At 56.5% G+C, this 15,871-nt stretch overlaps 1 protein-coding gene across 2 annotated transcripts in view; it reads right to left on the reverse strand.

Moving 5' to 3' along the window:
- Positions 1-15,871, reverse strand: part of epg5 (ectopic P-granules autophagy protein 5 homolog (C. elegans)) — a 37,122-nt gene that overhangs the window by 20,930 nt on the left and 321 nt on the right. For both annotated transcript variants that reach the window (XM_056602629.1, XM_056602628.1), the window contains exons 2-25: positions 15,610-15,736; positions 14,794-15,435; positions 13,892-14,152; positions 12,946-13,144; positions 12,152-12,288; positions 11,380-11,487; positions 11,109-11,182; positions 10,862-10,967; positions 10,006-10,120; positions 9,235-9,385; positions 8,618-8,779; positions 7,961-8,118; positions 7,665-7,816; positions 7,141-7,281; positions 6,690-6,851; positions 6,494-6,616; positions 5,283-5,545; positions 4,281-4,421; positions 3,500-3,644; positions 2,975-3,172; positions 2,191-2,298; positions 1,803-1,925; positions 780-946; positions 235-450 (exon numbers count right to left, since the gene is read on the reverse strand). In XM_056602629.1, coding sequence (XP_056458604.1) covers positions 235-450; positions 780-946; positions 1,803-1,925; positions 2,191-2,298; positions 2,975-3,172; positions 3,500-3,644; positions 4,281-4,421; positions 5,283-5,545; positions 6,494-6,616; positions 6,690-6,851; positions 7,141-7,281; positions 7,665-7,816; positions 7,961-8,118; positions 8,618-8,779; positions 9,235-9,385; positions 10,006-10,120; positions 10,862-10,967; positions 11,109-11,182; positions 11,380-11,487; positions 12,152-12,288; positions 12,946-13,144; positions 13,892-14,152; positions 14,794-15,435; positions 15,610-15,663 — 4,106 coding nt within the window. In that variant the 5' untranslated portion in view covers positions 15,664-15,736. The remainder of the gene's footprint in view (positions 1-234; positions 451-779; positions 947-1,802; positions 1,926-2,190; positions 2,299-2,974; positions 3,173-3,499; positions 3,645-4,280; positions 4,422-5,282; positions 5,546-6,493; positions 6,617-6,689; positions 6,852-7,140; positions 7,282-7,664; positions 7,817-7,960; positions 8,119-8,617; positions 8,780-9,234; positions 9,386-10,005; positions 10,121-10,861; positions 10,968-11,108; positions 11,183-11,379; positions 11,488-12,151; positions 12,289-12,945; positions 13,145-13,891; positions 14,153-14,793; positions 15,436-15,609; positions 15,737-15,871) is intronic.

A 15,871-nucleotide genomic window follows, 5' to 3' on the forward strand; every position in this document is an offset into this window, starting at 1 on the left:
AGACTATAACAGTAATTCCCAGCAAGTCACTTTGGATAAAAGTGTCGGCTAAACGACTGAATAGTGAAGTCACTGTTAGGATCACGGCATCATCATCATCATCATCATCATCATCATCATCATCATCAACATCATCATCATCATCGTCATCATCATCATCATCAACAGCTGGCCCTGATCTGCTAGATCAGAGCCAGCCAATCAGAGCGGAGGACAGGTGAGGGCGTGACCCACCTGACCAGCTCGGTGTGCAGCTGGGGGGAGGGCAGGTACGGGGGGAGCAGGGGGGGGTCCTGGGCGGGGCCGCTGAGGGGGGGCGCTCTGAGGGCCTGGCTGGCGGCGTGGTGGAAGTCGGAGACCTCCTGGAGCCGCTGCCTCAGCGCCCGCAGCAGGGCGGCGTGCGGCGAGGCCTGGAAGAACCGCCGCCCGATGCAGCCGCCCGCGTTCATCCTGCAGGGGACACGGGGGGGGCACCGTCAGGGGGGGCACCGTCAGGGGGGGGCGCAGTCAGACACATAGCAGGGGGGGACACGGGGGGCACCGTCGGGGGGGCCCCAGTCAGACACAGCAGGGGGTACAGGGGGGACCCTACCTTAAGATCCAACAATGATTGCGAAGTCCTGAAGTCCTGTGTCCGTGTGTGTGTGTGTGTGTGTGTGTGTGTGTGTGTGTGTGTGTGTGTGTGTGTGTGTGTGTGTGTGTGTGTGTGTGTGTGTGTGTGTGTGCGCGCGCGTGCGTGTGCGTGTGCGTGTGTGTGTGTGTGTGTGCGTCCCACCCACCCGTACTCGGGGCCGGGCTGCCTGAAGTAGAGCTGCAGGAACCTCTGCCAGACCAGGGGCAGCAGCGGGTGGTCCGGGGGCGTGGCCAGGGCCTGCCCCGCCCAGCGGTAGATCTGCAGCCGCTCCAGAGACGGCGCCACGGGCAGCTTCAGACGCTGCTGTGCCTTCTGCAGCCACACACCGGCACACGGGGTCAGACGCACACGATGACACACACCGCATCACACAACACAACGCACAACACAACGCATCGCACAACACAACGCACAACACACCACGCATCACAACACGACACGCCGGGGCAGACACACAACACACCACACCACGCATCACACAACACAACACACAACACAACACACCACTCATCACAACACGACACGCAGGGTCGGACACACAACACACCATGCATCACATCGCACAACACAACAAGACACACAACACACCACGCATCACACAACAAAACACACCACGCATCACACAACAAAACACACCACGCATCAAACAACCCAACTCATCACACAACACAACAAGACACCCAACACAACACAACACGCAGGGTCGGACACACAATGTGTGTGTGTCCATTCCTTGGTGCATGTCCATCCACAGCCTTTATCTATTTATGCACACACATTTTTGTTGCCTTTGATTAGGTTGTGTTTTATACATTTGACCTACCGTATTTTCAGCACTATAAGGCGCACCGGAGTATAAGCCGCAGCAGCTAAATTGAATGATGTTTACATATATAAGCCGCACTGGAGCCCGGCGCTTAAAAATCCATAGATTTAGGAGGCACCCTAGTGGCCGTTAGCTATAAAATTCAAAGATTAGGCACCGCAGAATCGCAAAATGGGAAAAAAGGCGCGGCTTATAGTCCGAAAATTACGGTGGTTGTATTCTATTCTCTTTGAAGCTATCCTTAAAAGCTGCTCTTTAACAGCTCTAATCTGAGTGTCATTTGATCCACTTATCACTCTCCACCTGACCAGGAGCCCAGTGGAGAGGTGAGGCAGTGAGTACCTTGAGGGCCTGGTCTGAGGTCAGGTTGGGCTCTGACACCAGCTCGTGCTCCACGCAGCGTCGCAGCTGACAGTCCTCCTCGAACAGACGCTCCATGTTCAGCACCAGCCAGGCGAACCACACCTGCCAACACACACACACACAAAACCGCACGCACGCACGCACACACGCACGCACACACGCACACACACACAGACACACACACACACACAGTCAGAAAGGGGGACACGGTGGCGCAGAAGAAGATCCTGGTTTCAGCCCACAGACACACAGACACACACAGACACACACACAGACACACACACACACACACACACACACACACAGAGCAGGGCTGAGGCGCCTCCATCTCAGCCAATCAGGATTCCGCGTTGTCAGGGACTCTCACCTCCCCGCTCATGGATTGGCCCTCGATGAAAGAAGGCGTGGCACTTCCGGAAATCCAGCCCACCAGCGAGGAGAGCATACCTCGGTTGCCATGGTAACCCAAGGCATTCTGCGTGACGACAACAGAAAGCGAGGATGGGATGAGTCATCGACCTCGCTGGTTTAGGGGAGGGGAAGGCAGGGTTTGTACAGGTGAGGGGTTACAGGTGGGTACAGGTGAGGGGGTACAGGTGGAGTACAGGTGAGGGGGTACAGGTGGAGTACAGGTGAGGGGGGTACAGGTGAGGGGGTACAGGTGAGGGGGGTACAGGTGAGGGGGGTACAGGTGAGGGGGTACAGGTGGAGTACAGGTGAGGGGGTACAGGTGAGGGGGTACAGGTGAGTACAGGTGAGGGGGTACAGGTGAGTACAGGTGAGGGGGGTACAGGTGAGGGGGGTACAGGTGAGGGGGGTACAGGTGAGGGGAGTACAGATGTGTACAGGTGGAGTACAGGTGAGGGGGGTACAGGTGAGGGGGTACAGGTGAGGGGGGTACAGGTGAGGGGGTACAGGTGAGGGGGGTACAGGTGAGGGGGGTACAGGTGAGGGGGGTACAGGTGAGGGGGTACAGGTGAGGGGGGTACAGGTGAGGGGGTACAGGTGAGGGGGGTACAGGTGAGGGGGGTACAGGTGAGGGGGGTACAGGTGAGGGGGTACAGGTGAGGGGGGTACAGGTGAGGGGGGTACAGGTGAGGGGGGTACAGGTGAGGGGGGTACAGGTGAGGGGGTACAGGTGAGGGGAGTACCTTGTGCTGCTCATACAGCAGCTTCTGCACACACTCCTCGTGGTGGTAGATGAAGGCCGAGCGGCAGATCTGGTCCATGAGGAACAGAACCGTCCGGTCACGGAACCACAGGTTCTGCTGGGTCAGGACGCCCACCCAGAACTCCAGGACCGCCGCCACGCCCACGCGACCGGGCCGAGAGCTCTCCATCACGTGGGTCTGGGAGAGAGAGAGGCGTGATGCTGGAGGAGAGTGGAGGGAGGGAGGGACGGTGCGGCTGCTGGATGGGCCGTCACTTCAGTCCATGACTGACACTCTTTCAAATTTCAGGACCATAAGATAGTATATCGATCTCTTATTGTATCCAGCAAAGCACCGCCTTCAGTTGAGATGTTAAACCAAGGACCAACCCCCTTCAGTCACTCACTGTGGACACTAAAGATCTCAAGGGAACTGAAAGTGGAATTCATTTCCCCCCACCCAGCTAGTGTTCGGATCCAACATGGCCGCTCGGTGAACATTAAAGAGTAGTCCTGTGGGAGCTACCTGGATCACGCTGTTCAGCAGCCTGACGTTGTCCCCGTAGGCCCCCCCGACGAGCAGAGGCGCCACCCGGTGGGTGACCTGCTGCGTGACGCCCTGAGGACACACGCTGTCGCTCTGCAGGAACAACTGGACACAACTCACAAAGCTGGGGAGCACGACAACGAAACACAATACAGACAACAACAAGGCATCAAACACTCAAACGATGTTAGGAAACTGCGCTGGTTCGTATTGGTGGAACTATAGAAATTGTTTCGACATTTAGAAAGCACTTTAGTAAAGTAAGCAACCCTATAGAAAGCACTTCTCTATCTGTATGTACAGACACCTACTCTATGTGTTCCTCGTGTGGTTAGGGTCCAGAGAGAAAACAACGAAAAGCCTGTATCCCTGATTCCTACAGATACTATGACCTCTGTCCTGTGTTTTTAAAGCGAAACGCCTGAGTGTGAAGGTCAATGCTGCCGGTCAGAGGTCACCGCTATGTGTAAAGGTCAACATGGCCGGTCAGAGGTCACGGTTATTTGTAAAGGTCACCATGGCGGGTCAGAGGTCACGGTTAAATGTAAAGGTCAACATGGCGGGTCAGACAGAGGTCACGGTTATGCTTAAAGGTCAACATGGCGGGTCAGAGGTCACGGTTATGTGTAAAGGTCAACATGGCGGGTCAGAGGTCACAGTTATGTGTAAAGGTCAACATGGCGGGTCAGAAGTCACGGTTATGTGTAAAGGTCAACATGGCGGGTCAGAGGTTACGGTGGGGGCTAGGGGCCGGCCTTACTGGGCGTTGTTGAGCAGGTAGAAGCCCAGGTGGTAAGAGGGGGGCAGGACGTTGGCCAGCAGGTGGACGGCCGCCTTCAGGTAGCGCGCCTGGATCAGACTCTTCAGCAGAACCACCCCCTCCGTGCAGAACTCCTCCAGACTGCAGGAACAGAGAGGAACCCATGAGGACAGAGAGGAACCCATGAGGAAAGAGAGGAACCCATGAGGAACCCATGAGGACAGAGAGGAACCCATGAGGACAGAGAGGAACCCATGAGGACAGAGAGGAACCCATGAGGACAGAGAGGAACCCATGAGGACAGAGAGGGACCCATGAGGACAGAGAGGAACCCATGAGGACAGAGAGGAACCCATGAGGACAGAGAGGGAACCCATGAGGACAGAGAGGAACCCATGAGGACAGAGAGGAACCCATGAGGACAGAGAGGGACCCATGAGGACAGAGAGGAACCCATGAGGACAGAGGAACCCATGAGGACAGAGAGGAACCCATGAGGACAGAGAGGAACCCATGAGGACAGAGGAACCAATGAGGACAGAGAGGGACCCATGAGGACAGAGAGGAACCCATGAGGACAGAGCGGAACCCATGAGGACAGAGAGGGAACCCATGAGAACAGAGGAACCCATGAGGAACCCATGAGGACAGAGAGGAACCCATGAGGAACATCTGACTCTAGATCTGTGGTCCTCAGCTGGTCCGGCCTCTGGGCCCAAATGGGTCCTCAGTCTTTAAGTCTCCACCCAACAAAATGAATGCCAATCAATGCACTGTTGAAAACATGGAGAGAACAAAACAGCTGCAAACATTGGGCCTGAACTCAATAAAGAAGTGAGCCACTGAAAAATGAATTAACATTGAAACATTAGTAGGTTCACAGGCTTGTATCTAGGGATAAGGTCTGGCAGGTGCTCTGGGACCCGCTCAGGGGGCCCGGTTATGGCTCGCGAACCACCAGTTAAGAACCGCGGTTATGGATCGGGTGTTTGGGTGGCTAACCTGTGCCCCGCGGTCGTCATGGCAACAGACAGGTAGCAGCCGATGGGGAGGCCGGCCTTCACGGCCCGGAGGACAGAGTGCATGCTGGGGGCGTGCGTGATCTCCGGGGGCGGGCTGGAGGCGGAGCCCGGGCCGGCCCAGGCCGCCTGGGGGTTCTGGCTGTTGCCATGGAGCTTCAGCCTCAGCAACATCTGCCACGCCCACTGGCTGAAGGAGGCCTCGGGGGACACGCCCAGACGCAGCACGCTGGCCAGGTAGGACACCTGGGGGGGACAGACGGAGGACTGAGGACGCGCGGGGACACATAGCGGGCCCCTCATGGTGTTAGAGGTACGATGTACGAGGGTGGGATGGTCTGAGGATGTCCATCGGTCAGCCATTGGGGAGGGAGACCCTCTGTGAGACGGTCCGCTGTGGGTGACTTCCTGTCCGCCTCGGAGCTTTGTTTTAGACTTTAGACCATTGTGACCAATCAGAGCATCTGTTCCCCGGTTGGTTTACAGAATCCACCTTGCCTGTCCATCAAATGTGCGTGCACTCCTCATTGGAGGAGGAACGTAGGGAGGGAGGGAGCCGAGAGGGGAGGGAGGAGCAGAGGGGGGAGGGAGGGAGCCGAGAGGGGAGGGAGGAGCAGAGGGGGGAGGGAGGGAGCCGAGAGGGGAGGAAGGAGCAGAGGGGGAGGAAGGAGCAGAGAGGGGAGGGAGGAGCAGAGGGGAGGGAGGGAGGAGCAGAGGGGAGGGAGGAGCAGAGGGGGAGGAAGGAGCAGAGAGGGAGGGAGGAGCAGAGAGGGGAGGGAGGAGCAGAGGGGGAGGAAGGAGCAGAGAGGGGAGGGAGGAGCAGAGAGGAGGGAGAAGAGAGGAACGTAGGGAGGGAGGGAGCCGAGAGGGGAGGAGGAGCAGGGAGGGGAGGAAGGAGCAGAGAGGGAGGGAGGGAGGGAGGGGAGGGAGGAGCAGGGAGGGGAGGGAGGAGCAGAGGGGGGAGGGAGGGAGGAGCAGGGAGGGAGGGAGCCGAGAGGGTAGGGGAGGGAGCGAGCCGAGAGGGGAGGAAGGAGCAGAGAGGGAGGGAGGGAGGGAGGGAGGGAGAAGAGAGAGAGGGAGGGAGGGAGTTAGGGAGGGAGGGAGGGAGGGAGGGAGGGAGGGAGGGAGGGAGGGAGCAGCAGTAGCTCTCTAACCGGTGGATAATGCGCCCCAGGCTGCAGGGGGCGAGCGTACCTGTTTGATGCCCTCTGAGATGAGGCCTGCGTAGGGTTTGTCTGTGAGGTACTTCTGGTAGGCCTCGGCCACCAGCAGGGCCACCTCGCTGTGGAGCGAGGGCGGCAGGGCCAGGGCACCGTCCTGCACACAGACAGGGGGCTTAGTGTGATCAGCACCACCTCACCTCCAGGGTTCACCAGGGTCGGCGGCCTACCTGTGAGTGGCCCCAGTGCAGCCCCTCCAGCACCACGCAGGCCAGCCGGTTCTCCACCGCCTGCAGGGGGTGCTGGAGCAGCCACGCCCCGATCACACACACCTCCTCCGCCCGCGGCGTCCACAGGCAGAGAGGCAGCTCCTTACACAGGTACAGGGCCACCTGGGGGGAGAGAGGGGGAGAGAGAGAGAGAGAGAGAGAGAGAGAGAGAGAGAGAGAGACAGAGAGACAGAGAGACAGAGACAGAGAGAGAGAGAGAGAGAGGGAGAGAGAGAGAGAGACACACACACACACACACACGCACGTACACACCACACACATCAAACGCACACGCACACACAAAAACACAGTGACTATCCTCCCTCAGTGATGGACTGAGACAGAGTGTGTGTGTGTACAGGTGGCCAGCCAGCAGCATGAGCCCACTGAGGATGGCGTGAGGGTGGCGTACCATGCCCACGATCTGGACCGTCTCCCTCAGCCTCTCCAGCACCACGGAGATGACATAGGGATGGGCCGTTGCTATGGCAGCCAGCAGCTCCCGGCCCACCTTGGAGTAGGTCTCCCTGGTGGCCACACTGACGTAGGACACCTGGGGGAGGGACGGGGGAGACAGGGGAGACAGGGGAGAGAGGGGGAGACAGGGGAGAGAGGGGAGAGAGGGGGAGACAGGGGGAAGGGGGAGACAGGGGGAGACAGGGGAGAGAGGGAGAAGGGGGAGACAGGGGAGAGAGGGTAGGGGGGAGGGGGGGAGAGACGGGGGTGACGTGGGAGGGGGGGAGACGAGAGACGTAGAATATAAAAGAAGGGTTACGGTTAGACGACTGCCCCCGTCCCTCTCTGCTGCTCCGGCTGCAGCCCCCTCTAGCGGGCGCAGCTCGCTAGAGGGGGCTGCCCCCGCCCCTCTCTGCTGCTCCGCGTGCAGCCCCCTCTAGCGGGCGCAGCTCGCCCCGCCGCCGTCCCGGAGTCCCGTACCTGGTAGATGATGAGGGTGATGGTGTTGATGAAGGTGGGGTCCGAGTGCTGGGTGGGCGTGGCCATGTGGGCCAGGGCGGTGAGGAGGGCGATGCCGTCCGAGCTGTTCACCTCCCCCAGCCAGCTCTGGAAGCGCTCCTGGTGCTCTGGGTCTGACGGAGGAGGACAGGTAACCCCCGCGTTAGGGCGGCGGCCAGCGGACAGGCGTGACTAAGAGCCATGGCTGGAGTGGCTGTGTGTGGGCGGTGTGTTTGGGTGGTGTGTGTGGGTGGTATTTGGTTGGGGGTGCTGGGTACCTCTGAGGGCCTGCAGACAGGCGTGGGTGTTCTCCGTGGGGACGAGGGCCCGGGGGCCCTCTGTCTCAGCACACTGCATGATGTAGAGCACCCTCCACAGCATGGCGCTGGACAGCGTGCCATAGGGCATCTCCGACATGAACAGCCAGATGCCCAGCCTATCAGAGGAGAGGAGGGGAGGGGGGGGGGGAAGGGGAGGAGAGGGGGGAGGGTAGAGGAGAGGAGAGGAGGAGGGGAGAGGAGAGGGGAGAGGGGATAGGAGAGGAGAGGAGGAGGGGAGAGAAGAGGAGGAGGGGAGAGGAGAGGAGAGGGCTCATATGGACTTCAAAGTGTATTTGCCAAATTAACAAATTAATGTAGAATACATTAAAAGTTAAATATATGGTCAATAGATGATAGTACTCTACATTTACTTTCTCATATTGCAAAACATCCATACATTGTGCTTAACTCGTGAAACAACACAAAAATAACAAGAAATACGTTTAAAATATTGGAATCACAGACATCACAAACAGACATTAGAGCAAACAACAGTACAAGTGTTGGCGTCTGGTTGAGTTCCTGTTGCGGGGGGGGGGGGGGGGGCCCTCGTTGCTCCTCACCACGCGCCCGCAGCAGAGCCCCCACGGCGGAGCCCAGAGCAGCAGCACTCACCTCTTGCTGCGGAGGACGTGCACCACGGCGCGGAGGAACAGGTGGTCGTACTCCAGCTGCAGCTTGTCCATGGACAGAGAGTGTGTGGAGGAGCCGGAGCCCCCAACGCCGCTGACACTGACGTACTGGGCCCAGTGGTCGCTCACGTAGCACACCGTCATCCTGGGCGGACGGGGACAGAGGGACAGAGGGACAGAGGGACAGAGGGACAGAGGGACAGAGGGACAGAGGGGCAGACGGTCAGAGGGACAGAGGGGCAGAGGGACAGAGGGACAGAGGGACAGAGGGGCAGAGGGGCAGAGGGACAGAGGGACAGAGGGACAGACGGACAGAGGGACAGAGGGACAGAGGGACAGAGGGGCAGAGGGACAGAGGGGCAGAGGGACAGAGGGACAGAGGGACAGAGGGACAGACGGTCAGAGGGACAGAGGGTCAGAGGGACAGACGGACAGAGGGGCAGAGGGACAGAGGGACAGAGGGACAGAGGGACAGAGGGACAGACGGTCAGAGGGACAGACGGTCAGAGGGACAGACGGTCACCGGTCTCGTTCATCTCTTCCTCTGCGGCGTAGGGCTCGCTAATCGAGGACCGACTGGGGGGGGGGGGGGGGGCAGACCTGATGCTGTGGCCGATCCGTTTGACCAGCTGTCGGTACCGGGCCCGGTTGTACGTTTGCAGGCCGACGGCCAGAACCTCGATGAGCGAGGAGGCGAAGGCAAAGATCCTCATTATCTTCTGGCTGGAGCAGGCCTGGGGCTCGTACACGCCTAGACAGGGAGGGGGTTAGGGTTAGGGTCCAACCAGACAGACAGACAGAGGGACACACAGACAGACACGCAGACAGACAGACAGACAGACAGACAGACGGACAGACCGACACACAGACACACAGACAGACAGACGGACAGACAAACGGCTCACCCTGCCTACGACAGACAGACAGACAGACAGACAGACAGACAGACAGACAGAGGGACAGAGAGACAGACAGACAGACAGACAGACAGACAGACAGACAGACAGACAGACAGACAGACAGAGGGACACACAGACAGACAGACAGAAAGAAAGACAGACAGACAGACAGACAGACAGACAGACAGACAGACAGACAGACAGACAGACAGACAGACAGACAGACAGACAGACAGACAGACAGACAGACAGACGGACAGACAGACAGACGGCTCACCCTGCCTACGACAGACAGACAATCAGACAATCAGACAGACAGACAGACAGACGGACAGACAGACAGACAGACAGACAGACGGACAGAGAGACAGACAGACGGACGGACAGACAGACAGACGGACAGACAGACAGACAGACAGACGGACAGACAGACAGACGGACAGACAGACAGACAGACAGGCAGACGGCTCACCCTGCCTGCTGATGCCCAGCATGTGTGAGTACAGGTCCTTGAAGGGGAACTGGGCGAGCAGCGAGATCAGGTCCTCCTCACAGAGCAGCAGCCAGCTGCTGTTGGGGTCCTCGTCCTGGAGAGACAGGACCTTAATATCAGACCTTACTCACACACTAGTGTGTTCTGCCCTGAGCCCTCAGATGGACCTTGGGAGATGAATGCAACACATGTTTAATGTTGAACTAGCACACTAGGTGACAATATATATTCAATTAGTATTTTCAGTTTTTCTCAGCTCATATACAGGACTCCATATACACACGACCAAATCATTGAACTCCTTTACTTCCACACACAATCCTCTTCTGAGCTAAGATCTACTGCTAGTTCTGGAGCAGCTTGGCAGAGCCTCTTAGTCGCCTCACTCTGTCCTCTGGGAGAGTGCTACTGGTCTGAGGCAGTGCTACTGGTCTGAGGGAGTGCTACTGGTCTGAGGGAGTGCTACTGGTCTGAGGGAGTGCTACTGGTCTGAGGGAGTGCTACTGGTCTGAGGGTCACTCTGTCCTCTGGGAGAGTGCTACTGGTCTGAGAGAGTGCTACTGGTCTGAGGGAGTGCTACTGGTCTGAGGATCACTCTGTCCTCTGGGAGAGTGCTACTGGTCTGAGAGAGTGCTACTGGTCTGAGGGAGGGCTACTGGTCTGAGGATCACTCTGTCCTCTGGGAGAGTGCTACTGGTCTGAGGGTCACTCTGTCCTCTGAGGGAGTGCTACTGGTCTGAGGGTCACTCTGTCTCTGGGAGAGTGCTACTGGTCTGAGGGAGTGCTACTGGTCTGAGGGAGTGCTACTGGTCTGAGGATCACTCTGTCGGCTCACCTCCTCTCCCCCCTCGTCCACCAGGGTCCAGTTCCCCGACGCGGGCCCCCCCCCTGAGGTCAGGCTCTCACACGGCCTCATGTGGCCCAGGAACTCTGCTCGGTGTCTGGGGTCAAAGGTCACAAAGGTCACGAGGTCAGCGGGGGAAAGGAAGAGCATTCAAACGGGTGTGATTGGTTAAATGAAGCTCTATCTTCTGGGTCACATGATCACAGGGGGGGGGGGGGGGGGGGGGTGTTCAGATCACCTGGCCGGAGACATGAGGATGGTCAGAGCCTTCATGAAGTGCTGGACTCCGCCGTTCTCGCCCCACACCTCGACCTGAAGCAGAACGACACTCGGGTTAGAGGGCAACTTCCAGGTTGGCCAAGCCTGGTCAACTAATGGTGGGAAAGTATGAGGCAAATTGATTGATAAATAATGTAATTTTAAACTTTACCCTCACATTTATCAACCTGCATGTTGACCCTTTAAAATAACATCACTTTAACATTTGGGAATAAAGGACGGGCATTAACCTGTAGGAAGTTGGCTGCCCACTTTCCCATTCCAGCAGGACAACACAGCAGATGGCACAGTAGATACAGACGCTCTCCAGTGCCTCCAAGTTGTAGTAGTACCGCCACCTAGTGGTTAGAGAAGGAACAACATGGGAATATGTCATCAAATAATTGCCACGTTGGAACATGGCGAGAGAAAGAATGGCATGGCGATGCAAGGCTAATGTATTGATACAGCACCCTTCAAACACAAGAGGGTGTGTGTGTGTGTGTGTGTGTGTGTGTGTGTGTGTGTGTGTGTGTGTGTGTGTGTGTGTGTGTGTGTGAGAGTCTGCTTATTTGTGTGTGTGCGTATGTGTATGCATGCGTGCCTGCATAAGAGCGTGTCTGCGTGTTTGTGTGTGCGTGTGTGTGTGTGTGTGTGTGTGTGTGTGTGTGTGTGTGTGTGTGTGTGTGTGTGTGTGTGTGTGTGTGTGTGTGTGTGTGTGTGTGTGCGTGCGTGCGTGCGTGTGTGCGTGTGTGTGTGGTGTGTGTGTGTGTGTGTGTGTGTGTGTGTGTGTGTGTGAGAGTCTGCTTATTTGTGTGTGTGCGTATGTGTATGCATGCGTGCCTGCATAAGAGCGTGTCTGCGTGTTTGTGTGTGCGTGCGTGTGCGCGCGCGCGTGTGTGTGTGTGTGTGTGTGTGCTTATTTGTGTGTGTGCGTATGTGTATGCATGCGTGCCTGCATAAGAGCGTGTCTGCGTGTGTGTGTGTGTGTGTGTGTCTGCGTGTGTGTGTGTGTGTTCATACCAGTCTCTCCAGCCAGTGGTGGATGTCCGTCTGGAACGGGGCGTCGTCGAGCACCCTGCGGGTGAAGCTGAACAGGACGCCGACCGCCTCCTTCAGCGGCTGCAGCGAGCCGGGCCGGGAGCTCCCGCCGCCGCAGTCTGAGAACAACGCACACACGTCAGCAGGGGCTGGGGGTCGGGGAGGGGGGGGCAGACCCACTGCGTACGTCAGGCCCGTTCAACAGGCCTCTACCACGGTACACGATCGATACAACGGGGATGGTCCACCAGAGAAAAGGATCAAGAAAACCAAAGTATCTAAAAGTAAAATAGTCCCGAACCCTTTTGTTTTATTGATCATGCTATATACATACAAAGGAGTAAACATAAGTGATATATTTCCTGTTTTACTTATCGGAGGGTCAGTCTGGGTCAACACAAATGTCAACAAAGTTGTGTTACGTGTTAAGGAACATGTCATACAACATAACAAAGTTGTGTTGTGTCTTCTGGAACACATCATGCAACCTAACAAAGTTGTGTTGTGTCTTCTGGAACACATCATGCAACCTAACAAAGTTGTGTTGTGTGTTCTGGAACACATCATGCAACCTAACAAAGTTGTGTTGTGTGTTCTGGAACACATCATGCAACCTAACAAAGTTGTGTTGTGTGTTCTGGAACACGTCATATTAACATAACCGAGTTGTGTTGTGTGTTCTGGCACACCTCATATCAACATTAACAGAGTGTGCGTGATAAGGTGAGATAAGACCTGTAGAACATTTCTCAGAACACATCTCCTCTTCCACTCACCTGTCAGCAGGCGGTGCAGGTACGACTCCACCTGCAGGCGGGACAGCAGGGCGGTGTAGGCGTGCAGCACCACCTTCTGGTGGAGCAGCTCGGAGCGTGTCTCCAGCAGCCGGCCGAGCTCCGACAGCACGGTCGCGCTGAAGTCAGCCTGCTGGAACCGGTGGTAGCCGGTCACCTTGGCCTGGTCCGCACACAGGCCCTGGGGAGAAAGGGAGTCTGTGAGCCTCACAGGAGGTCAGGGAGTCTGTGAGCCTCACAGGAGGTCAGAGGTCAGGGAGTCTGTGAGCCTCACAGGAGGTCAGAGGTCAGGGAGTCTGTGAGCCTCACAGGAGGTCAGGGAGTCTGTGAGCCTCACAGGAAGTCAGAGGTCAGGGAGTCTGTGAGACTCACAGGAGGTCAGAGGTCAGGGAGTCTGTGAGCCTCACAGGAGGTCAGAGGTCAGGGAGTCTGTGAGCCTCACAGGAAGTCAGGGAGTCTGTGAGCCTCACAGGAAGTCAGTCATGCTTTATTGTTGTTTATCGTTTCTCTGAGGCCAAGGGCTGCTTAGCACTTTAAAACTACAACTACAGAACATACGGCGATCTCTGATTGGATGCTTCAAGTGTTCACAACATTTTGATTTACATTCAGGGCATTTAGCAGACACTGTTGTCCAAAGTGATTTGTCAGAAGAAAGAGAAACAACAATATATCGCTGTCGGTACAGCAAGGATGTTCATGCCAATAACTAACAAATGTTGGTTCTTAACCTCTCAACCCCCATTGTTAGTCGCTTTGGATAGAAGCGTCTGCTTAATGACTAAAGCTAAAAACACACAATGTTTTCAAACTTTTGAGAGCATTAGTGTAACCATAGAGGTCCGTTGAGATATCCCGTCTAGCTAGAGGTGGGGGGTTGATAGCAGCGTGCTCGTCGTGGTCGCCCCCCCAGCGGTGCGGGACCGACCTGCAGGGTGAGCTGCTCGTCCCTGAAGCTCCACAGCCGGTTCTGGGTGCTCTTGCAGTCCGACGACTGCGTGTGCAGCTGCGTGTGCGACTGGGTGAGCTGTCGGCGGCAGCGCCAGTAGTTCTGCAGCAGCTCGGTGAGCTCGTGGCCGTCCGTCTGCGCCGTGCTGCAGAACTGGGCGGCGCACGCCTCCACGCAGCCCAGCCACGCCTTCAGCCCGCCGCCCGTCTCCCACACGCCAAGCTGCTCCAGGGAGAAGGCCTGGGGGACACACCCACAAGACCCAGGGGGGCTTTATACAGGACAAGGCTTTACGTCACAGTTGTAGTAGTAGTAGTAGTAAAGTGGTAGTTAGTTACTGCAGGGTTACTTTATACAGGAGCAAGGCTTTACGTTACAGTAGTAGTAGTAGTAGTAAAGTGGTAGTTAGTTACTGCAGGTTCACTTTATACAGGAGCAATGCTTTACTTTACAGTAGTAGAAGTAGAAGTATAGTAGTAGTTAGTTACTGCAGGTTTATTAGTTAGTTACTGCATGTTTACTTTATATAGGAGCCAGGCTTTACTTTACAGTAGTAGTAGTATAGTAGTAGTTAGTTACTGCAGGTTTACTTTATATAGGAGCCAGGCTCTTACTATATAACAATAGTAGTAGTAGTAGTAGTAGTAGTATAGTAATAGTTAACTCTTTCCCCAATAACAAACACATCGGCTTTATGGGGGTAGAACTGTCTAGCTCTAGCATTATAGCAGATGTTGTAGAAGTTATACCACAGAACCAAATATTTCCACTCATATTAATATTTAACTAACTGTTTCACTATCGCCCCGATAGTTATATTGTCTTCTGAAGAGTATTCAGTTGTTAGTCACGTGTCTTAAAGTGTGTCAGCGGTGGTTTACCTCCAGCTCGGGCGCGGTCTGGGGTAACTCGGGGTACAGCCGGCTCCGGGGCAGCTCGGCCACGGAGCCCAGAGGCTGCAGGCTGGGGGGCGAGGACTCCTGCTCCGCCAGGGCCAACACGGCGGGCCCTCGGGTCTTACAGCTCCGGAGGGCCTCCTCGGAGAGCTGCGTCAGGGGCCCCTCCCCCAGAGAGGTGAGGGAGGGGTAGAGGGCCGGGGCGCTGGGCACGGCCGGGCTGTCCGCCACCGTGGCTGATAAACAAGACTCGATCCATCTCTGGTGGCCCGGGCCGGCTGTCTTTGTGCTCTCCGGCTCGGCTCTGAGCTCCTGGCCTTGAGTCTCCTCCGGTCGCTCCTCATCAGCTTTCTGTGTTTTGAGCTCGATCTGAGAGACCGGCTGGGACGCGGCGAGGGAAGTGTCTGAAGACAGAGCCGACGTCTGGGCATTACTCGCCGACGGTGAGGATGAGCTCGGCTGACTTTCAGACGGCTGTGTTTCGGTAACGTCTGCGGGGGCTGGCTCCTCTGACGCCTGGTAGTGCAGGCTGAGGTGGATATCAGAGAACCCAGAACACAGAGCTTCATCTGGGGCCGCTGCCGGAGCCGTAGACCCCTCCTCTGCTGGCCTCTGCTTCTGAGATAGCTGAGAGAACACCGGACGACAGGGAGAAGTTTAAAGATCGATTTTAGGGTTCATTAACATTTGCCCTAGATGTGACATCATGTGAGCTGGAGCACATGATGAGGCAGTCAACAGTGACATCCATTGAGTATTATTATTTAACATTACTGAAGCGGTAACGTCTGTGGAAGTCACCTGAGGCTTCCCAGCCGATCTGGACTTGCTCTTCTTCGGTCGCACTGCCTCCATGTCTGACGGCTTCCCTCACGTCCCCCCAGATACCGTTCAGATCACAGGCACATTTAGACAACTAAACGGGGGCCTGATGGGGAGAAGTAGTGTCGTCAGTGTGGGTTAGTCAGAAACAACAACAGAGTCCTTAACCCCACCGCAGGCTGGACGGCGCAGTGGGAGATGAGCCTGGGCTGTTGGGGGAAGATAAGGAGCTACTGGCAGG

The sequence above is a fragment of the Gadus chalcogrammus genome, chromosome 11 (assembly GCF_026213295.1).
Source record: "Gadus chalcogrammus isolate NIFS_2021 chromosome 11, NIFS_Gcha_1.0, whole genome shotgun sequence".
NCBI lineage: Eukaryota > Metazoa > Chordata > Actinopteri > Gadiformes > Gadidae > Gadus > Gadus chalcogrammus.